The sequence below is a fragment of the Schistocerca americana genome, chromosome 5 (genome assembly GCF_021461395.2).
Source record: "Schistocerca americana isolate TAMUIC-IGC-003095 chromosome 5, iqSchAmer2.1, whole genome shotgun sequence".
NCBI classification, from domain to species: Eukaryota; Metazoa; Arthropoda; class Insecta; order Orthoptera; family Acrididae; genus Schistocerca; species Schistocerca americana.
This window is the reverse complement of record NC_060123.1, coordinates 464,373,379-464,399,208: the sequence shown is the minus strand read 5'-3', so window position 1 is coordinate 464,399,208 and position 25,830 is coordinate 464,373,379. Positions and strand designations below refer to the sequence as shown.

Below are 25,830 nucleotides of genomic sequence, written 5' to 3'. Positions count from 1 at the left end.
AAATAAATAAATATATCTAAAAACAAAGATGATGTGACTTACTGAACGAAAGTGCTGGCAGGTCGATAGACACACAAACAAACACAAACATACACACAAAATTCTAGCTTTTGCAACAAACGGTTGCTTCGTCAGGAAAGAGGGAAGGAGAGGGAAAGACGAAAGGAAGTGGGTTTTAAGGGAGAGGGTAAGGAGTCATTCCAATCCCGGGAGCGGAAAGACTTACCTTTGGGGGAAAAAAGAACGGGTATACACTCGCACACACACACATATCCATCCACACATATACAGACACAAGCAGACATATATTTTTGGTCTTTAAATATGTCTGCTTGTGTCTGTGTATGTGTGGATGGATATGTGTGTGTGTGAGAGTGTATACCCATCCTTTTTTCCCCCTAAGGTAAGTCTTTCCGCTCCCGGGATTGGAATGACTCCTTACCCTCTCCCTTAAAACCCACTTCCTTTCGTCTTTCCCTCTCCTTCCCTCTTTCCTGATGAAGCAACCGTTTGTTGCGAAAGCTAGTATTTTGTGTGTATGTCACATCATCTTTGTTTTTAGATATATTTTTCCCACGTGGAATGTTTCCCTCTATTATATTAAATAAATAAATAAATACACACAACTTTTTTATTTCTAGAAGAAGAGACCTTATTTGTGCATTTTACGTATGTAATTGGATAAAGCGTGAGTTCTTTAGTGCCACTGAATGTTAGTAACCAATTCCAAACTGTAATTAATCACTTAATGAAAGTAATACAAGAGACATTATTGCAATTAAAGTTCAGATTGATTTTCTTATGGAAAACGACAGATATTACTACAAAAAATTATGTCATTCGATATTGTATTTTATATCTTATTTAGCTGTAACATCAGTTTCTTTACATTTTGTAAATTTTAATTGTAACAACAAAATTGTACAAAAGTAATAATGAGTTATTTTGAAATTTTTTTGTTAAAATTCTATATAAAGCGATGGTGCAAGAAGGTCATCAGTCAGTGTTTTGTTTACACGTGGAGTGTGCAGTTTGGTTGTCAATAAATTTTGTGATGTTTGAAACTTTTGTTTTCAATCATCAATGAATCCCAGGCAAATGAAATTTAAGTGTTAACGATTGGAGGAGAATGTTACAAAGCGCTTCATAACTGTTACTGAAAAGATGGGGTTATCAGGTTCAGTAGATGCTACCATGAAATATCTCTGTCCACTCACTACAAATAACTACAATAATATGAGTATGACCCTCACAACACCAGTAGAAGTAATGTCCACCAGAAAACCCTAAAAATCAGAAAAATTCTAATGGCTATAATAATATATTAACAAAGTTGATTAAACATTGTGCCTCTGAGTTTAGTGACAGTTTAAGTTATTTGTGTAACCAGTCTTTATCAGTGGAACATTTCCTGAATTACTGAAATATGCTGAAGTTAAGCTTTTGTATAAGAAAGAAGGTAAAGAAATACCATCAAACTTCTGCCCAATTTCACTTTTGCCAGCATTCTCAAAAAATTCAGAAAAGATAATCGACAGTCATCTTCTTAATCATCTGACCACAAATAAAATATTGTTCAACTCACAATTCAGATTTCTAAAGGGTTCCCATATTAAGACAGCTATCTACACATACAGTGAAAATGTACTTAATTCATTAGACAATAAATTACAGGCTATTGGTATATTTTGTGATCTCTCAAAAGCATTGGACTGAGTAAATGACAATATCCTTTTATGTAAATTAGACTTCTCGAATGAAAAACAGCCCACAGTTGCACTAAATTATGTTCATTTTAAACCTTGACCATGGTTTCTGCTACAATGATACAGCCTTCTTCAGAAGTCATACACACCAATAAATAGAAAACGTCTTAGCTCAGCGGCTGAGTCAAGACCAATAAAATAACTTCAACAGATATAAACCTGTTGCAAACATCAGTAAAACTACATATGGCACCATATGTCCTCTGCCACTAGGACTGCATTCAAGACAATTTTGTAATGGTTGTCTTGTCGCTGCCGTGATGAAAATAATGAAATTAGATTATTATTGTGTAATAGGAAAGGCTGCAGAATGGTTCAAATCCTATATCTCTGGTGGAAAACAAAGGGTGTCAATAGGAAAGATGTGTATTAAGCTATCAGGCATCATCCAACTGGGAACCAATAATATGTGGTGTTCCTCAATGTTCTATCTTAGGACCCTTCCTTTTTCTTGTTTATATCAATGACCTTTCATCATTAACATTACCAGATGCCAAGTTTGTTTTGTTTGCAGATGATACTGACATTTCAATAAATAGTAAATCATGTATAGTCTTAGGAAGGACAGCTAATGAAATTTTCAAGGATATGAATAATGATTCCTAGCAAATTCTCTGTCACTAAACTTTCAAACAACGTATTTTATGCAGTTCAGAACTTATAAAAGGTTTCCTGCTAACCATACACTTCACATATGACAACAAGTGGATAGAAGAAGTTGACAGTGTTAAATTCTTGGTATTAGAGCTTGATAATAAATTTAACTGGGAGGAGCAAACCACAGAACTGCTGAAGTATCAAATCAAACCTCTATTTGCTATGTGAATGTTGTCAGAGTAGGAAATAAAAATAAAAAAGTTAGTGTACTATGCTTAATTTCATGCTATAATGTCATATGAGATTAATTTCTGGGATAACTCATCAAGCCAAGCCGCAGTTTTCCAAGACCAAAAATGTGCAATACGAATTATTTGTGGTGTGAACACAAGAAAGTCATGCAGAGGGCTGTTTAATGAACTGGCAATACTAACTACTGCTCCCCAATATATTTATTCCTTAATAAAATTTGTCATTAAAAATATATCTTTTTTTCAAACCAACAGTTCATGGAATCAGTACTAGAAATCAGAGTAACTTTCACAAAAGTAATTTAGTTTGGTTCAGAAAGGTGTCCACTATTCAGCTTTACTCATTTTCAATAACATTCCAGCAGCCACAAAAAGTTTAATAATAAAGTTCAGTTTAAGAAGAATCTAACAGATTTATTGGTGCTTCATTCAAGAATTCCTTGTGGAACAGTGTGATACTTATGTTATTAATAATATAACACAATGTGAATATTCTGTACAATCTGACTTCTCTTCAAATTTTGTGCAGTAATGTGATCATTGTAAATAAGTGCTGTACTCCTTTTTTTCTATGGCCACAATAACCTAAGAATTATCATATGCACTCAAATGTACTGAACATTTAAAATTTGGTGAAATGTTTTATATAAGATCAATGAAAAGCAGTCTTGATCATTATGGTTATTTTATTAAAATGTCCAATTTTGGTCTAGGCTTAGGCAATCATAAGACAGCATCATCAGCTAAAGTTGATGATGTGTGGAAAAGTCAGCTGACCTCAGTCACTGAAACTGTGACTGCATTCAGCTGACTGTTCCATGCATCGCCAACTTCAGCTGATGGTGCTGTCTGAAGCCTTCCCCGATACCAGTCATTTTAATAAAATAACCATCAAAATTGAGACTGTTTTTTCATTGATTTAATACAGATTACAAGAGCACTGTTTTCTCAAAAATGTTACCAAAATTTTGTACAAGTTTTATATCTTTTAAATGTAAATTCGCTTAAGATTTTTTTACCAACTCCACATCCACAAGGGAAATTTCATTTGGGTCTGTGGAAGGTACATTAGTACATCTATTCTTATTTTGTAAATATTTATAGCGTATTCTTGTTTTTCTGACACATTCCACATCCCCGGGGATCTCCTCACAATGGATCAATTAGAGCAAAATGTACAACTAATTTAGTTTAAAAAATAATGAGCCAAGTTTGATTCTTAACTCATGACAGTTTCGACTTATTACATATAACCAGCACAACATATATCTACATAGAGAAGAAGATTTCTTTCCTAATATAGTAATAAATTATGAATTAGTCTCATAACTTATATAATTCAGGTACAGGAGAGACATCAAAAAATTTGCAGTGAAACTTCACCATTATCAAGCTTCCATCTCTGAGAAATTCCCAATAAATGCTACAACCCAATTCACCACCTGTCCAAGATCTTCCTAATTAGCTTATATCTATAGCACAATAACAGCAGGTAAGGTGGGACCAATGTTTTACCTCAGAGGACATATTACAGGTGTGGGTAATACCCTGCAAATATTATTTTGTTAAGAAGATTTAGAGGGAATCCTTCAATCTTTCAATAAAATGTCATAACAAGGAAATACACCACCTGACATAAAGAGTGGGACACCCCGAAGACACAGCCAGTTATTATGTAACTTTGTACACATACATATCAGTGGCATTTGCATTGTTTGTGTTTACTGTAGTTACCAGGACTGGTAGAATATATGTATATGAGTGGCATGAAGAGCGACAGTGGTTCAGAGATCACTATGAAGAACACGAGGATGTCGTAGACTCATGTGAGACACATTTATGAGCGCCTGACACAGTTTGGAAGGGGGCGCAATGCAGCTCTCCATTTGGCCAGCTGATTGAATCATGCAGTACCTAGATTTGTGAGGCATTCAGATTTGACTGTGGTGTGATTTGAGGCAGCATGGGGATGTGAGGGCAGGCATACTCATAATTAATGTTCCACTTGATAATATCTGACCACCACAACAGAGGATTGCCATACTGTGGAGCAACCACATCATAGCCCCATCACATCTGTGTTGATGAATTGAGGTTCTGCACTACCCTAGATGGTCATTATCAGGAAGTATGGTGGCGACCTGGGGATGGTCTCATTCTTCCATTGTTTCGAGAAGCACAGCAGTGTTACTCTTGGAGTCAGGAAGTGGGGAGTCATGGCTCCAGGTTACAGCTGGTAATGACTGAGCGAAATCTGATGCCAAAAGAGTATATCGACAAGCATCCTGTATACTCATGTGCTACTTCTCATCTGACAGTAGCATGGTGCCATTTTTCAACAGGACAATGCTTGTCCACACATGGTCTTTGTCTCTAATAGCTGTCTGCATGATGTTGTGGTTCTCCCAAGCCCAGCAGGATTTCCAGATGAGTATCTGATAGAACATGTGGGACCAGCTTGGACTTCAACTCCCTCCCAGTGCCACTTTCGAGGATACCAAGTTTTGTTAGGCAGTGTAGAATCTTGAATGGTCTTTGACTTTAAACATTATAAAGCATATTTTATCTCAATAACGTAAAGCTGCCATCATCCTGAATGTTGGTTTGAACACATCAGTGCTATACTAGGTATTGTCCTCTTGGAGTCAATAAACCAATGCTTTCCTCTAACTTTTAAACTGACTTACCCACCCCTTTACAGCGGGACTTACATTTTAACATGGCCTCTGAATTATGGAACAACTTAACATTATCAAATTATATGTCTTTTCCAGAACTGAAAGAGGTACAAGTGACAGCAGAAAGTCTTGTACTGTTTGGAGATTGAACTCCAGGCTTTTAGAACTGAAGCCTTGAGATACTGAGCCATCTACCTATATTTAACTCTCTAGTTATGAAGACAGGGAGATGAGGGTTTATTCATGGAAATCTTGTTTCTGAACAGTTTAATCAAAATAGGACATTATGCATGCATGTCTTTGTTAGGTACAGCAGAATCTTCAGTTTAACATGAAATATGAACCATGGAACTACTTGGAATGTTTTCTAGATACAAAGCACTGCCAGAAGTGAAACATGTTATAACAAAAAAATCCTGTGAGCAGGGAAGAATCAATGCCAAACCTTTGGATTTCTTTTTTGAAACACTCGTTTCTTGATTCAATATATTAAGCTCATAAGTATTAAGCCTATTGATGTAGTACACTCAGACACTAGGATAACAAACCTCAGTTCTAATGCAACAAATTACTCAACTGTAATATTTTAGATCAAACTAATTAATTTACACCATAAAATGACAAATTAGATTAATAAAAAAGCAAATAAATTTAATAACTAACTAGTACAACTGTTATACACAAATCTGAACTGTGTATGTAGAAGCTCTTACACAGTGGTGTTATAATTTTTCAAATGGTTCAAATGGCTCTGAGCACTATGGGACTTATCAACTGAGGTCATCAGTCCCCTATAACTTAGAACTACTTAAACCTAACTAACCTAAAGACATCACACACATCCATGCCCAAGGCAGGATTCAAACCTGCGACTGTAAAGGTCACGCGGTTCCAAACTGAAGCGCCTAGAACCGCTCGGCCACAGCAGCCGGCTATAATTTCTGTACGCTGCATTTTATAATTACAAAATGTTAATTTATGAGATTTTTACATGAAATAGCACTTGCGTATAATTACTCTCTAAAAGTAATGTTACATATTCACATGCTATCTAATTTCATTCATCAGTATATTGCACCATGTCACAGTGAGTCTGCTCATGCACTGCCATAATCAGTTAATTATAATAACAGGAAGTCCTAGATTGAAATATAAATAAATGAAGTAACCGTTGTAACAGATCACCATGTAGCTCAGTGATTGAACATTTGATAACATAGAAATAAGACTGAAAACACTGCTGATGTTATAAGTGATGTCCTCCTACACTGACCCAGCTGACTGCACTGTACCAGCACTATGGTTCAAATGGAGTGGAATATAGTGTCCATTATCTCTCATTACAATGAAATGTGCACTTACACAAAACCATATATACAACTGTTCTTCCCCATACACCATACATAAATAGAAAGGTATGGGAACCTTCTGACAATGATATACCACCAAACTTCATCCAGTAGCTTACAGAGTGCTACCCAGCGCACAGAAGGAGCTACACATTACACAGATAAAATTTTTGTTGATTTTAGATTATGTTACGTACCTCATTGATATGTTTTACACATGCCAAAAACATATAATCTTGTGAATACATATCTACACATTCTGATTCAATAATAGAGCTGGGATAAACATGTGGATGACCTAAAAAGAAAAGAAAAAATATGTGATATAAGGTATTGAAGTAATATGGCAATAACTACTCAGTTAATGTTCAACACAAAATTTTATGACTTATTGTATACTACACACTTCATTCTGTATGTCCATATTATAAATCTAAATGACAGAAGTGCCAAGGAACAGCAATGACCACTCAGCTCACTGAAACATTAATTTATTGTTTAAAGTTTATGATAACAGATAAAAAAAAGAAATCAACAACCATTAATAGTTTGCAAAAGGTATTATCAAAGTAATGAGCAGGAACAAAATGAAACACACAATATTTAGATACCACAGTAATTAAACAAGTGCCACACCACAGAAAATATTTAATTGGTCACACAATAACATTTATAAGCAGAAATGAATTATACAAGTGACAAAGTAGTAACTGAATTGATCACACAGAAAGAAGAACAGTACAAATGGCCACATGTTTGTTTGATCCATGGGAGGAATTACAAAGATGCTGAAATAACTGAACTGGCAGATGCTTGAAGAAAGACTACAACTATTCTGTAAAAATCTACTTCACCCCCATAGAGATCAAGAAGACAAAACCAGACTAATTACATTCTGCAAAAAGGCATTTAAGCAATCATTCTTCCTGCCCTCCATACATGAATGAAATGAGAGAAATCCCTAATAGCTGGTACAATGGAATGCACACTTTGCCTTGCACTTGCTTTGTAGAGTATGGATGTTGATGTCAATGTGGATTATGCAAGAAACGTTATCAAATTGGAAAGTTGCTAAGTAAATGCAAATGAAATTATTATTTCATGCCAGCTTCCAAATTCTACAACACAATGAATCTAGACATAAATCCACATCCAAATGCAACCATGATGCTTACTGTCTGTGAGTACAATTTGTAAACTTTATTGTTATTAATAGAAGGGGCTGCAGAGAGCAGCATAAAGATTATACCACAATTTTTAATAGTACTGGAAACGCAACAATTACAAGAGCTTTCAGCTTACTAAACACATTTTGTGCATCACAGTCGGCAATAGTGTGTACCATCTTTTTCATGCAGGTATTAAGCAGCAACCGTATGTCTAGTTAGTTGAGACATTACTACACATAATGATACAGAATCCCGGTTTAATGAACTCACATTCAAAAATTTTAAGATGAATTTAAATACCTTAATCAGATCTGGAGGGGACTGCAGAAGCTCTCCACCTGTGTGCTGCTTTCTGCTGCTGCTGTTTGGACCTCTATGCCTTTGCAGATGTGTTGTAGTGCCTTATCCGGATGAAGGTTCTGGTTTTAGCGTACACTGTGATGACCTCTTGAGGAATAGTTGGAAACTTCTCAATTAAAAGTCTCGTCAGGTTTCTGATCACATTGCCGTCTTTACACAGACTGCTGCCATGAAAATTTTAAAAAAGCACCTCTAACTGCTTAACAACGTCAAACCACTCATCTGAAGGGATGATTAAGCCACCACGAGACAGTTTCTCAATTCACCCAGAACTTGCATGGTCTTTCGACACTTCGAGTGTCTTACCACTAGGATGACCAAGTGATTTGTCAATGGAGACGCACCTGGAGGCAATATATCCAGCGATGTAGCGGAGACCTTCTAGAGAACACCCTGAATCTTCTATCAAAGGTGGAACAATTAAGTCATGTAGTGTAATGTTCCTCATTTGTTGATCACCTTCTATCTTTGACAACGCTTCCTCAATGCCCAGCACAAGTCTTGTAAACAGGTTGGAAGTCAAATAATTTGTATCACTTTCCGCTGAGACTGGACAAGAACTGCGTAACTGAATGTCAGCAATACTTTTGTTCATAACTATAATACTCAAACGGCTTTTAAATTCCACTGGCAAGGGATGATCATAGGCTCTACCAAATGCTCTTATCTGGGAAAATAAGTTTTCAAGGCAGTCTTGGTTGAACCTTGAGGTCAATACATACTTCAAACCGTAGCCATGTTTTAAATCCGAAAAAGAACCCAGCAGTGACCGAATCGAGGTGAGTAATCCTTTTTGGAAAGGAAGTAAAGTTTTATGATTTCCCACTCTCATTTTTTCGCAGACGGAGTAGAATCTGCCAAGAACTTCCTCCTGTGTCTCCTTACACAATCCAAAAGCACTTGAAATTGGTCGTTTGCCGACAAGTACCCTCGAATTCATAACATCAAAAGTTTCGTTCACGAATTTGAAGAATTCTGCCGTGTCTTTTTCTTCAGGCATTACAAAAGAAATTGCTTCTGATACAGTGTTGGAAAAGAGTTGGCAAACAAAATGAACGCGCTGTCGATCTCTTCCACAAACTGTCAGATGATGAGCAGTAAGTTTAGAGCACAGTTTCAGTTCTCCATTATCTTTCGACAATAGCTGCTCGATTACGCGCTTTGTTATTGTTCTTCCGTCACTTAATGAGAAACCATCATCTAAAAGGTGGTTTCTGAGAAGTTTCACCATATGTGGTACATCAGCAAATACTCAAACACGTTTCGTTTCATCATCTGGGTTGGTGAAGCACATGTTTGTGTACTCGATGTGGAATTCCTTCCACACTTTCCCATTTTTACCCCCCCAAATCAGACAGTATACCAACTATGACAAATCCCACTTTCTGCGTCTCTCTGACGATACTGATCAGTGAATCCCGATTCATCGTCGTTATCAAAGTTATAATATACGGGCTGCTTCCAGGTTCCAGACAAACCACGTGCCATAACAACCTGTACCTGGCTATGTGGTCCGTATATGGTGTCAGTTTCTTGGTCGTAGCATTATGCGACTGTCCACATTCATTTCGTTAAAGCTCAATACACACAGCTTCTCTGCTTGACTTAAGTTTGTTGCTTGCTTATACATTAAGTACAAGACATCAGTCAAAATTCCGGGAACACAACGAAAAGAATTGGATATCCATCGTTTTAACGTAGAAAATCCAGGTAATGGTATTCCCATTATATTTCTTAAATAAATATAAGTTTTTCTGGGCAGAGAGCACAGAAGCAAGGCTTTGCTTATATCTTCCTGGGTCCAATGGATGCTCTTCTTTGATTTCAGAAGACCATGCTGCATCATACAATACAGCCATTATACCTATATTTTTTGTTTCATACTCAGCATATACCCCCGGCTTGATTAGTAAGCTTCTTCATAAAGAACACAGCATAGTGGAACACAGCATTCAAGAGTATCTACTCCAGAAGTACGAGACAGCATGATGACAGGGGCTAGCAATAAATCACTAGCAACTTAAAGTTCACAAATTTCTTATGTTTCAAAACTATGGACCCCAGTAATCAATAAAGGTTTAGAGGAAATGGGCCTCGACCAGAAAACCCACAGCCTTATCCAAAAGACATTGAGTAATACTAGATCACAAGTAAAGTTCAGGGCAACAGGTTCAGAAATTTTTGAGATAAAGACAGGAGTTAGACAGGGACTTTCACCTCTTCTCTTCACCTGTGCACTGGACAAGGTGATCAGAGAGTGACAAAAAGAAATGGAAGTACAAAATATACTGAGCGGTATTTACCTGGGACACAAACAGAAGGGACTAGAAGTAGACTGTTTAGGTTCCGCAGATGATCTGGCACTTGTAGCAAGCTCAATGGAAGTGGCAGTAAAGCAGATCAATATGCTCAAACTCCAGGCTGCCAAGGTACGACTTCAATTGTCTCTAGAAAAGACAAAATACCTCACCAACATCAGTGATACTCCCAGTGAACTACAGCTGGAACAAGGTAAAATTGAGAAAGTTGACAGATCCAGGTAGCTAGGAGAATGATTGGAACCTAATCTATCAGAAGGAACAACACTAACAACTTCGATTAATAAGTTACAATTAGCATATTGATTAACCAAGAACATCTATAATATGAAACGCCTATCTCACAATTCCAAACTAAAACACTACCAAACAGTTATCTGCCCTGAAGCCCTGTATTCCTCAGAATGTTTGAATCTGAACAGGAAAGGCTTGACATATAAACTAGAGATTCAGGGGAGCAAGATCCTGAGAAAAATTCTGGGACTGGTCAAAACAGATGGTGAGTACAGAGGACAATCAAACCAGGAGCTATACAATCATACTGAGAAAATCACAGATGTAGCCAGGAAGAGACATCTCACTTTCTACGCACATATCACAAGGATGGACCAAACAAGACTAACCAACTCACTTCTCAACTACTGGAAGAGCAGGAATACCATGACACCATGGCTGACAGAAGTCAAGAAAGACGTCCAGGAACTGGACATAACTGAAAGTGACATTAGAAACCAAGCACTTCTAAGAAGGATACTTAAAGAAAAGAGGTTTCCTGACAGATCACCACATAAAAAGACTGCCTCCCTTTGGACAAAGGAGAAACATAGCCAGAGAATGCGGGATTACTGGGCCAACATCAAGTCCCTCTCCAGTTATCTGTATGCAACAGTGTATTAGTTAGTTAATCTTGTTAAAGTATTAACTCTTTGCTATGTAGCATATCTCTTTGTGCAATGTCTAAATGTCATGTTGTTCTCCTAAATATCATGTTGACTTGCAGTAAGAACTATGCCATGCCATGTGTGTGCTTTATGTTGTCTCCTACAATAGGTAAGCCTGCCCGGTTGGCCATGCGGTCTAATGTACAGCTTTCCGGGTGGGAAGGAGCGCCGGTCCCTAGCACAAATCCGCCCGGCAGATTTGTGTCGAGGTCTGGTGAGCCAGCCAGTCTGTGGATGGTTTTTAGGCGGTTTTCCATCTGCCTCAGAAAATGCAGGCTGGTTCTCCTTATTCTGCCTCAGCTACACTATGTCATCGATTGCTGCGCAAACAAGTTCTCTACGTACACGCACACCACAATTACTCTACCATGCAAACATAGGGGTTACACTCGTCTGGTATGAGACGTTCCCTGGGGGGTCCACCGGGGGCCAAACCGCACAATAACCCTGAGTTCAGTGTGCGGCAGCAGAGGGGTGAAGTGGACTGCGGTTGTCGTCATAGGGTTGCGGACCACTGGGGCTGTGGCGGGGATGGAGCCTCTCCATCATTTCTAGGTCCCCGGTTAACATAACAATAGGTAATGAGCCCAGTCCATGGTTCATGAAAGAAACTGGGTACTGCTATTGTACATCTCAACATGTGAAATGTATTTGTATGTGTTCTGTGATTTGCATGGTTCATACTGTATGTGAACAACTGTTATTGTGTGGAATTTATGCAGCTGTAAATTTGAATTGTTTTATGGGTCTATCATTGATTCCCATGGCACTGAAAAATTGTACGGAGCTGAAAACTAGACCATATGGAAGTTTTCAGTATGAAACAAATTACGTGTGTCATACAGCATGAATGAGGTGGGTATAACAAAGTGCAAAATCTGGCAGCTTTTTCAGTGGGTGCTACAACACCACAAGCAGATGTGTTCAATGCTGTGCTAAAAACATGGCACAAAGCTGATTGTGCAGCAATTCACATCGTCATTAGAACTGTTGAAGCAAAAAATCATGGCACTGTTGCTTGCAGGTGAGACTACAAGAGATACGTGGGACAAGCTACATGCCACCTTTGAACGGAAAACAAAGACGATGTAACTTGGACACACAACACAAACAAAAATGTTAGTACACTTTATTAGACTGTACATGTACACAAACCACAATAACATACACTGAACACAATAAGATGAGACAAATGTATGCAATCAGTAATAACATATTAACTGAGCATGAGCGTATCACGATAGGGTTTCAACAGGCACCTGAGGCAGGCTCTAACAGAAGTTCACAGTATTTCTCTTTCGCACACTTTCACGGATGTCACAACACTAATGCGCAGAGCTTTCAAGTGTGGCCACACTTTGAAAGAAAGCTGCAAACTCTGTTCAGTCAGAATTTTTCAATTTCCATATGGTCTTTGGTAATGACATTGTGACACATCTAGTGATGACATTGTGACACATCTAGCCGATTTTGAGAACTTGGTGCTTCATATGCAGCAACTCAATGTGAAACCTAATGAATCATCATTAATGGTGTAGGTACTTGAAACACTGTCTGACAGTTATGAAAATCTACTACAGTCGTGGTGGGCAAGATCTAAGGATCAACAGAGACTAAAATATTTAATGGATGAGTTATCTCATTTCTGTAAGGGAGAAATGAAACAATTGAGTCTCCCTGTTCACGACCAATGCAAATGTTAAAGAAATGAGCAGGAATGTTGTTTCACCAAATAAGTATGAAAAGTCAACAGACAAAAAGAAGCTTAAATGTTTCAGCTGTGGTGAATTTGGTTATATTAATACAAATGTATCCAAGTGTCAAACAAAAACAAAAAGGTGTCCATAACCAAAATAAAAGTGAACTGCCTGACCAGGCTTTCATTGCTAATGAGTGAATAATTAGATGAGATCTCGTGTATTGCTAATTGTGAAGCAATAAATCATATGGCTAAGAAAATTGAGTGATACACATCATTTACTAAATTTGCAAAACCACTGCAGAAATGTATGGGCAATGACTCAACTATGAATGCACTAGGAAAATGATCTATTTATTTTAAAGATTTTGATGCTGGAGAGTGGAAGTTATGCCCTATGGATACGTTTTGCACACTCTGGGAAGGCGAAGTGATCTGTTTTCTGTATCATCTGCTATGGAAAATTTGTAATGTAACAGAACGGAACAAGACATTAAAAACAGATCAATGCCAGCTCTATTTCAAACTGCAGTACCCATATTACTTAATGCATATATGAAGTACATTCTGTTTTCTACATTTTATATCAGTGTTATTCTGGTATCCCTGCCAGCAGACATCATGATGGAGGCATATGAGCTGCTGTGGGTAGTGCAGTGAACTGTGAGGAAAACTATCATGGAGGGTGCATGCAGTGTGTAGTATGGAGAGACCCACTGACAGAAGTGTTTACCTGCAGGCAGCCATAGGCAGGACAGGCCAGTGCTTACACTAAGTTCAGCTACCACAGACATCGCCTTGTGCTACATGCCGAGTGTTGTTGCTGAATGTTCAGTTGACAGTTGTCCATGCCAGCCACATGCTGAGTTTATCCCCGTGCATGTCTCTACGAGGATTCAGAGTTCTACTTCCTGTAAATTGACTCACACGACAAGTTTTTTCCATTTCAGAAGGTTCTGTTCCACAAGTATTATTAATCCACCATCAACCAGAGAAGTACCCATGTCAACAGTGTAATGTATTGGTATTTTCATGCCTGTGCAGATACTAAAGCTGTAATGAAGGATGTTCTCATGCACGTAACACCATTATTTTTTGTTTTACTTTTCCTTGTGTTAATTTTGGGCAATTGATAAGGCTGCCTTATTGTTGTCCAGTAAGCCCAAGAAACTCACCTTTCATAAGCTTTGTCAGTTGCTGACATTATTTTAGACATGAAACCCATACAGTGGCAGCATGATTGCAGTTTAACCAGCACCACAAGTGCCCAGGGCAGTCATATGTGGCCTGGATAACTGATTTGCAGGGACACTTGCGCAAGTGTCATCTTGAGTGTACCAAATGTACTACCTCTTTTGCGGACTCATTGATTCACAATAGGATTGTCTGATTAGCACATGATACTGAGGTTCATACTAGGGCGTTGACCTTTTCCGACCCTTCTTTAGATGAAGTTACCCAGATTGTGGTCTTACGCGAGCTGACAGTAATGGCAAGGGTCATCCTTTCTGATAACTAGCAAGTGGCTCAATGAGGTATGCATGGCAAACAGCCACCAGTGTCCTGCAGGATACCACAGGTGGTTTCACCTGCCATCAAATCAGCATGCATTGATGCTATTGACAATTCTGATGCAGTGGCATCTAGGTGCTGCCTGTCATCACACGCATGAAGTTTGGCAGGCTTGCTCTGGTCACTGCATCATAATTCCTGTCTGCAGCAGGTTTTGCATCCTCAGCATTGTTTGCCTTCTGCACACTGGATGAGCCAGTGTTCCTGTCCTGATTGCCATTTGTTGCACATCTGAAAGGCTACCCACACATGGAAGCCGTGTGTAGGGCAAGCCATCAGATAGGCCATTTGGCAACTGTTTGTAACAGTTGGCGAGCCACAAGTCAGTCATTGGATGGCCCTATGTTTTCATGGACTCTGGGGCTATCCCTAATATCCTGTGTGAGTCACCCCATCATATTTTGTTGACATTGGTTGTGGATGGGTGCCAGTCAAATTTCAAGTCAACATGAGAGTGATGGTCAGACTCATTAATTCAGGTATGTACAGGCTCTTTGGGTGCCTGGAGTTGGAATGGCCACTATGTCAGGATGTATCTTACAGCAAACAGTGAATTCCTTTGCCAGGGCAGTACTCTGTCTTTGTGCATTATAAGAACGTGGAGCAGCAACTTATGTTGTTAGAAGTCAGTTCACTGTAAGTGAATTATTCAAATTGATGTGTCAAATGTGTGAGACACAATATACCACCAGACTTTCAGAAAAACATCATCCACACAATTCTGACAATTGCAAGAACCAACAAATGCAAGAATTACTGCACAATCCGCTTAACAGCTTGTGCATCCCAGTTGCTGAAAGAATAATATACAGAAGAATGGAAAAGAAAATTGAGGATCAGTTTGGTTTTCGGAAAGGTAAAGGAACCAGAGAGGCACTTCTAACATTGTGATTGTTAACTTAAGCAACAGTGAAGAAAAATCAAGACTCATTCATAGGTTTTGTTGACCTCGAAAAAGTACTCGACAATGTAAAATGGTGCAAGATGTTCAAAATTGTGAGAAAAACAGGAGTAAGCTATAGGGAAATATGGGTAATATACGATGTGTACAAGAACCAAGTGTGAACAATAAGAGAGAAAGGCCAAGAACAAAGCACTTGGATTAGAAAGGGGGTAAGACAGGGATTTTGTCCTTTGCCCCTACTGTTCAATCTATACACTGAAGAAGCAATGATGGATATAAAAGAAAGGGTCAACAGTGGAATTAAAATTCAAGGTGAAAGGATGCCAATCGTAAGATTTGCTGATGACATTGCTATCCTCAGTGAAAGTGATCTGTTGAAAGGAATGAACAGTCTAGTGAGTACAGGATATGGATTGGGAGTAAGTCAAAGAAAAACAAAAGTAATGTGAAGCAGTAGAAATGAGAATAGTGAGAAACTTAACATCAGAAATTTTGATCATGAAGTAGATGAAGTTAAGGAGTTCTGCTACCTAGGCAGCAAAATAACACATGGCTGATGGAGCAAGAAGGACATAAAAAGCTGACTAGCACTGGCAAAATGGGCATTCCTGTCTAATACAAGTGGACTAGTATCAAACACAGGACTTAAATTGAGGAAGAAATTTTTGAGAATATACGTTTGGACCACAGTATTCTATGGTTGTGAAAGATGGACTGTGGGAAAACCAGAACAGAAGAGAATCAAAGCATTTGTCTTACTGCAGAAGAATATTAAGAATTTGATAGTCTGATAAGGTAAGAAATGAGGAGGTGCTCCACAGAACTGGTATGGAAAACACTGACAAGACGAAGGGACAGAATGGTGGGACATCTGTTAAGACACCATCAAATAACTGCCATGGAACTAGAGGGAGCTGTAGAAGTTAATAACTGTAGAGGAAGGCAGAGATTAGAATATGTCCAGTAAATAATCGAGGACAGAGGTTGCAAGTGTTGCTCTGAGATGAAAAGGTTGGCACAGGACAGGAATTTGTGGTGGGCCACATCAAACCAATCAGAAAACTGATAACTCAAAAATAAAAAATTTATTAAGTACAAGCAATATAAAGTCCAGGTTGGGATACCAGAAATATTGTGGAAAGGAGAGATAGACTACTACTCGCCATAAAGGTGACATGTTGAGTTGCGGATAGACACAATGAAATGACTGTTACACATGAGCTTTTGGCCAAAGCCATGTCACACAAGGAGGCACACCTCACACACACCCAAGACTACCATCTCTGGTCACCTCAGCCTCAGAGACAAGGTACATCATTAGTTAGACAGTTCCACTTCTAACTCATTAAGGTTGTTGCTGTGCAGGTACAACCATCTCATGCAAAAATTAGTGCCATTTTCAAAATTTTGCAAATGCTGATATGCACAGAGGACAGTATTTAGAAGCATGAGTAGCATCAGCAGTGCGGAAATGGAACCACACTGATGTAGAGAGAGACAATAGTGAGGGTGGCATTTGCAATAAGGAGACACCAAGTGTTGAGGGTCTGAAACAGCAATGGATCTTTCCCTTCAAATGAATTTGACTGCATCTTAAAAATGGAGGAATTTCAAAAAGGTGCTGGCTTGATGAAATAAAGATAAGAAAACACTTACTTTCATTGCTTGCCAGTTGTTTTTGCAATGTACTGATGTCTCCTACAAGTGATTTGGCTCTAAGCTACAACTAGGGTTATGAAAAGACTGGAAAAGCTAAAACAAAAAGTGAGTGGACACAAAATTAGTTCTGAGCACAAAATTTTGTACTTTGCACTTTGTACTTTGGAAATTAGAAACAGTAGTTCAGCTACAGAAAATCTTTCAGACCAAAATGTTGTAATCAAAGAGCAGTACTGGACTAAAGTATTGCATTGTGTAATCAAAGTGATTCTTTTTCTCATGGAAAGAAATTTAGGTTTGAAAGAGATGATAGGGACTCTGTTGGAGATCATCAAAATGGCAGTTTCTTGGGTTTCTTTTTTTTTGTGAATTTTGTTCCATCGATGAATGAGCATTTAAGAAAATTTGAAGTGTCACAGCAAGGAGGAAAATGCATGGTTCATTACATATCATGCCATATTCAGAATGAATTTCTTGAAATTGCTGGAGACTTTGTTCACCAAATTATTTTAACAGAGGTTTAATATAATAAATATTTTTCTGTTATGGTAGATGCAGCTCCTGATGAAGCCCAAAGGGAGCAAGATATTTCCCTACTGTACTTCACTGCCATTAATGAAGAGAACCAATATAGAATTAGAGAGTGTTTTTTCAACTTTGCTGACTGTGGCTAGAAGACTCTTCAGTCAATTGCTAAAATGATTTGCAAGAAGCTGAAACGTTATGGCTTACAGCTTTCAGACTGTAATCGGCAGAGACGACAATGGGGGGTATGTGAGTTGCATATATAGGGAGCTTAAGTGCAGTAATTAAAAGAAAATCCATTGGTGATTTTTCTCCTTCTGGTACTCAATCATTAAATCTTTGTGGCATCCATGCTGCAGAGAACTGCAATAGTGTAGTCTCTTTTTTCAGAATCATTTCAAAAACTCATTTTTTTTTTCACTCTAGTCCCCAATGATGGAAAGTTATAATGAAAATATTGGATCGTCCTGCAAGGGCTACAGAAAAGAGATGGTCTGTGCAGATAGATGCCCTGAGTACATTTGCTAAGCATCTGCCAGGGTTATGAAGAGCAGATGAACTTGCTTTCAGCTTTAATTTGATATAAGAGGCACATACCAAACCAAAGGGCATTCAGAAGTATTTGAAATAATTTCAGTATGTCACAATGCCTTCAGTGTAGTAGAAAGTATTAGAAACAATTAACACACATAACATTGTGCTTTGTGCAAAGGAAGCCACAGTAGATGTTGAAAGTGCTGATATTAGTAATCTAGTGAAGGGAGTAAATAAATTGAGAAATAACTGGGATAGTACTTATACATAAATTTGTATGTTAGGGGAAAATATTGGAATATCACCTGAAATGAATGCAACAGTATGCAATGCAGAGAAGTGAAAGGCAAAAATAAATGCTTTGTACATGAAACATCAGAAGAAGATATATATGTGAGCCTAGAGAACAGTTTGAAACTAAATGTTTTCATTGTTATTCTAGATACAGTTGTTGCGAACTTAACTATCATGTATGCTGCTACAGACAACATGATGAACACATTTGGTTTCTAATGTAACTACATAATCTGTCATGATTCTACATTATGAGAGAGCATAGAAAATATGGCATCTTTGTACAGAGTTTATTAAAGAGTTTTCAAAAGGAGAAATTTTGCAGTTAAAGAAGATTCATACTGCTAACTTTGACTCTGAGCCACTACCCTCTCTGCACCATCTCAATGTTCTTTAAGAATGCAATTTTAATAAATATTTCCAAATATAATGGTAGCCTTATGGATTCTCTGTATTTTGCCTGTTACTGTTGCCCAAGCACGGTGGTTGTTCAGCATTCCTACAAGGATTAAGAATTGCTTGAGAACCACAATGTGTCAAGAATGGCTCGCTAGGTTAACTAAAATCATAATAAGAGTCAGAGTTAGCCTTTTCATTGGATTATACTGGGTTATAAAAGAGTTTGCATCTAGAAAAACCTTGGAAGAAAGTACAAGTTGGTAGGAGTATTGAATTTATGTAAACTCCAACAGTTAAAAAGTATCATAAAAAGGCTTTGTTTGATTTTTTTGTATTATAGTGTTCTGACTATCCAAAAAACCAAAGCTTAAAACAAAAGGTTGGGGAGGGGCCTAAGAATGATTACCCAGGAGCTGAAAATCCTAGTAGTGGGTCTGGTAGATTGTCAAAGAGTTTTATATCTGCACATGAAACCAATCTTAATCAATACATATTATAAAAGTAAGTGTACAGTGTACATGCTGGTAAAAGTTACAGTCCCAGTAAAATTAAGGTAGTTACAAGACGTGTTAGCCCTCTAACCCCAATCCGTAAAGGAGGTTCTCGTTTTTACCTGAAGGGCATGCTTTTGAGATATAAGGGCTAGGAAGTTTCACTTTCTAGAGATTCCTGGAACATTCCAGAAGATTTGAAAGTATTTGAGAACATTCCAAAACATTCAATATATTCCACAACATTCCGGAATGTTCTGCAATGATCTGGGATGTTCTGGAAAGTTTGGAAACAGTGTGGAACACTCACAAAAATTCCACACCCATTGGTAGGGGTGTACAAAGCAAGACCTGGTGCGGGTTAGAATGTCAGTTTCTTATCAGTGACGAAGTCCGCCCCCGATAGCTGAGTGGTCAGTGCAATGGAACGTCAGTCCTAATGGCCCGGGTATGATTCCTAACTGGGTCAGAGATTTTCTCCGCTCAGGGACTATGTGTCGTGTTGTCCTAATCACTATCATTTCATCCCCATCGACATGCAAGTCGCTGAAATGGCATCAAATCAAAAGACTTGCACCCAGTGTACGGTCTACCCAACAGGAGGACCTAGTCACACGACACCACATCACATCAGTGATGAAGGGAGGAACTGAAAACGTAGTGCAGTGAGTGAATAAAAACAAACAGTGAAGTGTGAGTAGTCAAAGTGATTGACTGAATATAAATCAAAAATAAAGTGTGTTAAGTGTACTTAGAGTGAAATTACATTGAAATCCAGACCATTAGCTGCTTACAGGCATTGACAAATATCAACAGGGGCAGTTGAAAATGCATGCCCCGACTGGGATTTGAACCTGGGGTCTTCTGCTTACATCGCAGACCCTCTGTCCGACTGAGCCACCGAGGACACAGAGGATAATGCAACTGCAGGGACTTATCTCTGGCACACTCCCCATGATACCCACACTTCCAACTTACTGTCCACACACTACATTTGTAGTGCCCCTGCCCACTATACTCACAACTCGCGGCAGTCAATCTACCGATTCCCGTAAGAGTTTGGGCAATGTGAGCGCATCCGCACTGAAGAAGATCATTGGCCGGTAAGCCTTATCTGTATGATACTTAGAGTATTTGTTAGTAAAAGTTGGTGTGATTTATATTTTAGACAATGCCCAGATGTAGAAGAGGAGAAGATCTTGCCAGTTCTGAAGCAAAACAGTGAAAACAAAAAGAACAGAGAAAAACCAAAACAAAGGAAGATCATGAAGCATGTTTAAGTTCCCAATGAATGACAATGAGTACTGTGAGAAGCAGAAAAACTGAAGAACAACAAAATAAATGAATTGAGTGATCGAGAACTGTGATAGAATCTCATCATAAAAGACAGCAAACTCAAGGCAGTCATTAAAATATCACCCTATGAGAAACGCAGTTGAGGGTAAGTAAACAATACAACCTAACAAATTAAGCATTCCACAAAGACTCAACAAACGAATATAACAAACTCAAACACACAGTAATTGGAGAAGTGGATAACATCTGCCAATTCTGCAATATGAAAAAATTCAGTATCGAAACACCAGGATTCTTTTACATGAATGAAAAAATTTGATTACCACCACTGGCAGCACCTCTGCAGGAATTTTTACATAACATGAACAAGGAAGTGTATAACACACACTTCCAAATGATTTCTTTCAGTGTCACTTCAATCAACATTAACAGAGATGAAATCAATTATGTTTTTTCCATCCAAGGACAAATCTACCACAACATGGGATCAGTATTACCACTACCCAATGAAGCCCATAAATTTCTGTGCATATATTTCATCAGAAATGAAGAAACAGACATTTATCAGTCATGCACAAATATCAGTGGATTGAGATGAGAAGTAGTCCAAGATGAACAGAGGATCTTACACAAATACAATCAACTGATTCACATATTCAAAACAGCACTAGACCGAATGATTTCTGATGACTATAAAGTTATAATTCAAGCCAACAAAAGACCACCTGGAGAACACAAACATTGATTTAACACACCTCAGATAGGCAAAGTTGCCATCAATGAACAATGAAAACACAAGCTGTGACATAATTGTACAACGAAGAGGAGAAGGACTACAACATATTGCAGAGACACATCATTCATATGATGCCCTCCAATATCTATTAATATTTCTGCATGGAAAGGATGGATATCATTTTAATGTGAAAAAATCCAGCCTGAAGCAGGCGTAGAAACAAATAAAAAGTCACTTCCATGGAGTTCCATAGTTACTGCTTAATGACCAGAGACAATGAAGTATACAATCACATTCTCAACATTCGCTGTTCATTCCAACAATTCCTCGTAGATATGCATGCAATAATAGAAACAGAATGGATGCTTTACATAAGACTGAATCAGAAGAAAGTACGTGTGGAAGAATACATTCACCTTCTAGATGCAGTCATAAATGTCGGAGACAATGAAGAGATTGGATCAATGGTAATCTTACCCTCATCGTACATGGGAAATCCAAGACATATGCATGAATACACTCAAGATCCTTGACCTACATAAGACTTCTTCATAACATTCACGTGCAACTCATCATGGCTAGAAATTAAAGAACAACTAAGATACGGACAAACTCCCATGCACTGACATTACGTAACAGTCTAAGTTTTCTGACGAACACAAATGAGATTTATTGAAGGCATTACAAAATACCACATGTTTGGAAGCATTAGAAGCTGGATGCATGCAATCAAATAGCAAAAATGAGGACTGCCTCACTCACAGAATCTCATATGGCCATACAACAGAATTCATCCCAAGGATATCGACAAAATCATCCAAACTGGATTTCCCAATCCACTAGAAGATCTGGAGCTATATGACATAGTAGTGAAAAGCATGATTCATGGACCATGCAAGCCATTAAACCCGAATTCGCCATATATGAATGTTGAAAAATGTACATAAGGTACCCAAAACCATACTTATACAACACAAACACTGGACTTGATGGCTATCCCAAATACAGAAGATGATCACCTGAAAACAGTGACTTCACAGCAAAAATATGAATATGAGGCAGTGACGAACTGGAAATAGATAATCAATCGGTAGTACCACGTAACACACTACTTTTCAAAACGTTCCAAGCACACATAACTGTAGAATACTGCAGGTCAGTGAAATCTTTCAAATAAGTCTGTAAGTATGTGAACATACCCTCCACAGTGACAGGGCAGTATTTCAAATAGCCAAAGACAGTGAACAACAAAACAGAAATGATGAGATCCTCATGTACCAAATGGGAAGATACATCAACGGTAACAAAGCTACATGGCGGATTTTTGGTTTTCCCATACATGAACATGAACCAACTGTGCAACATCTAGCAGTACATATGGAAAACAGGGACAGGGAACAGAGAGTTTATTTCATAAAAAACACCACCAGCAAAATTACAAGCACACCACCTCAGAACACAACATTAACAGCTTTTTACCAACTGTGCCAAATGGATACATTTGCGAAAACATTACTGTATGTAAATATCCCTACCTATTATACGTGGACCACAACAAACAAATTTTTTCAATGATAAAAACAAGGAATTCAAGTAGAAGATCATCCAGGAATCATGAAAACTGGTGCACTAGGCTGACTGCACACTGTAAATATGAACAACGCTGATGTTTCTATCTCCAGATGGTGCTACACCAAAATTCACACATCTCAAGACTGTTGACAGTTACCTATGCCAGATGTACAGGCAAGCATGCCAATGCTTAGGACTACTGAAAAAGACAACCACTGGGAATTAAAACTACAAGAAGCCTCACTCACAGCCTCAGCTAAACAAATGAGAGACTTATTCACCATAATTCTAACAACATGTAATCTATCAAATCCAAAACAGCTATAGAACTCCTTCAAAGAAAGCATGAGTGATGACATACTGTACCAAATCCTACAAGCTTATCCCGACCTGACCATCAAATTCAGTGATGACATTTTCAATGAAACAATCATTTGCCCAAAAGATAAATGTTTAGCAATAAACAACTGGACCTTAGTACAACTTGGGATGCAAGCACTAGGTGACACCAGGAAAATGTTTCTAATAAATCTATTGCTGGTGGAAATATATGCTAAATAATACATTGCACTTGCACTGCATCATCTGGCATTGCAGCCACACTTATGGAAGGAGGATGAACTGCCCATTCCACCCTACAACTACCAATGAATGCATCTGAAGAACAGTTCCTGGTATGTAAACTCTCTGGATGAGGTTAACTTCTAAAGCAATCTAAAATTATCCTTTGGGACAAATGCACAATGGCACATAAAAGAATCACTCAATGCCATGGACAGAACATTACAAGACTTGTGAGGAAACTCTGAAGTGATGGGAGGAGCTCTACTTGTACTCTCTGGAGTTTTTTGACAAACTCTTCCAGGTACCCCAAGTCCACACCAGAAGATGAATCAACACATGCTAAAAAATTTCACATCTCTAGCCACAAATACAAATACTGTAGCTAACAAAAAATATGAGAGTTGAACTATCGAAAGACAAAACAAGAACACATTTTGCTAACAACTTTTATGAAAACGAACACATCAACCAAATTTACGTGAACATTGTTCACAACTATACCAATATGGAATGGCTATTTCAAACAGAAATTTTGGCAACTAAAAATAATATTGGCAATAATGTCAACTTTACTATTCAAAAGAAAATTCCCAGTGAAGAGAGAATATACAAATGACTGACACGATAGTAAATACTGAAAAAAGTGGGAACTTCCCTAGAGAATTTTCAAACTCTTTGCAGGTATCAGCAATGCCATTACACTGTCTTCAACTTAAAATTGGATCTCTGACCATACTACTTAGAAATCTCAACTCACCAAAACTATATAACGGAACAAGGATGTTTGTGAAACAGCTATCAAAGAACGTCATTGAAGCCGAACTTGTGACTGGAAAGAACAAAGGAAACACATTTATCCCCAGAATACTACTGAACTGCCCTTCCAATTTCAAAGACTGCAATTTCCAACCAAATTAGTCTACACTCTTCCAATTAACAAAGTGCAAGGACAGACTTTAAAATAGTGTGGTATCAACCTCAAAGACTTCTGTTTCTCTCAGGGTCAGTTGTATGTAGCTCACTTTTGAGAAAGAAATCCAAAAAATCTGAACATATATACTCTGTATAACAAAACAAAAACATTGTTTATAACCAAGGTTTGCAAAAAGTTAGAATATGTTTTCAATATTTCTTTTTTACTTGTTACACATTGACAAGTACTGTAAATAGTTAGAATAAGTTTTAATTTAAAAAAATTACCTCACATACTTTAATCCATTTATTCCAACTACCACACAGTCTTGTATCAAGCTCCTGAGTGAAGCCAGGTACCCCAGCTAGTATTGCATATGAGTGAGCAGTACAATGAAACAGAACACAATAACGATACTGTATAATTGTGCACCATAGATAAGATTTCCAAAAAAATGTTTAAAGAGAGAAAGTGTGTATTTGTCAACATATTTGTATCTGTGATAAAGCCTTGAAAGGGGTGGGGTCAGGGATTTGCAAATAATATACATTATAAAAGATACATGTCATTTCCTTTCTCTTACCTATGAGCTGAGAACTGCCCCATATGTATGGTAGGTACATAGGATCATCTAATTGCCAGACGCCATGTCTCCGAGCATATCTCAAGCCATACGTGGTTTGCAATTTGTGAATCACTTTTATGTAACTGTAAAAAAAACTTTTCAGTACATTATAGTTGCTATAAACTGTGAAATATAATTCCACACCTTGTTGATTGATTACCAAAATTTTTCTACTGTCCTTTTTTCATGATGATATTACACCATTTCAGCATATAATTTCTCTGACTAAGTGTCTCTACCATTATTTTAAGTGTGCAAATCAAACCATTTTTCAAGAGCACAAATCAAACCATTTTTCAAGAGTATTAAGTGTATGTTCAAAGAGATTGTGATCTTTTTACATACACATTAGTATCCTGTCTAGATGAAACATTAGTAGTAGTATTAGTAGTAGTAGCAGTTTATTCATCCAGAGACAATTTATAAATGTATGGATTTCATCATAAAATACGAAGGATAGAAAAATAAATAAATAAATATACACACATGTACAAATATAAGGATGTATAGTACCCTACATATACAAAAGTGCACAGTACCCTACACAATCTTACATTAAAATTGCATATACAACTTTTATTAATTACATAGAAGATATTTTTCATGAAATACTTATTT

The 25,830-nt window shown here is 37.7% G+C and overlaps 1 protein-coding gene across 2 annotated transcripts in view; it reads right to left on the bottom strand.

Moving 5' to 3' along the window:
• The window catches only part of LOC124616669 (serine/threonine-protein phosphatase 2A activator-like), a 262,035-nt gene that overhangs the window by 105,557 nt on the left and 130,648 nt on the right, over positions 1–25,830 (bottom strand). For both annotated transcript variants that reach the window (XM_047144998.1, XM_047144999.1), the window contains 2 exons: positions 25,171–25,295; positions 6,839–6,939 (listed from right to left, as the gene is read on the bottom strand). In XM_047144998.1, coding sequence (XP_047000954.1) covers positions 6,839–6,939; positions 25,171–25,295 — 226 coding nt within the window. The remainder of the gene's footprint in view (positions 1–6,838; positions 6,940–25,170; positions 25,296–25,830) is intronic.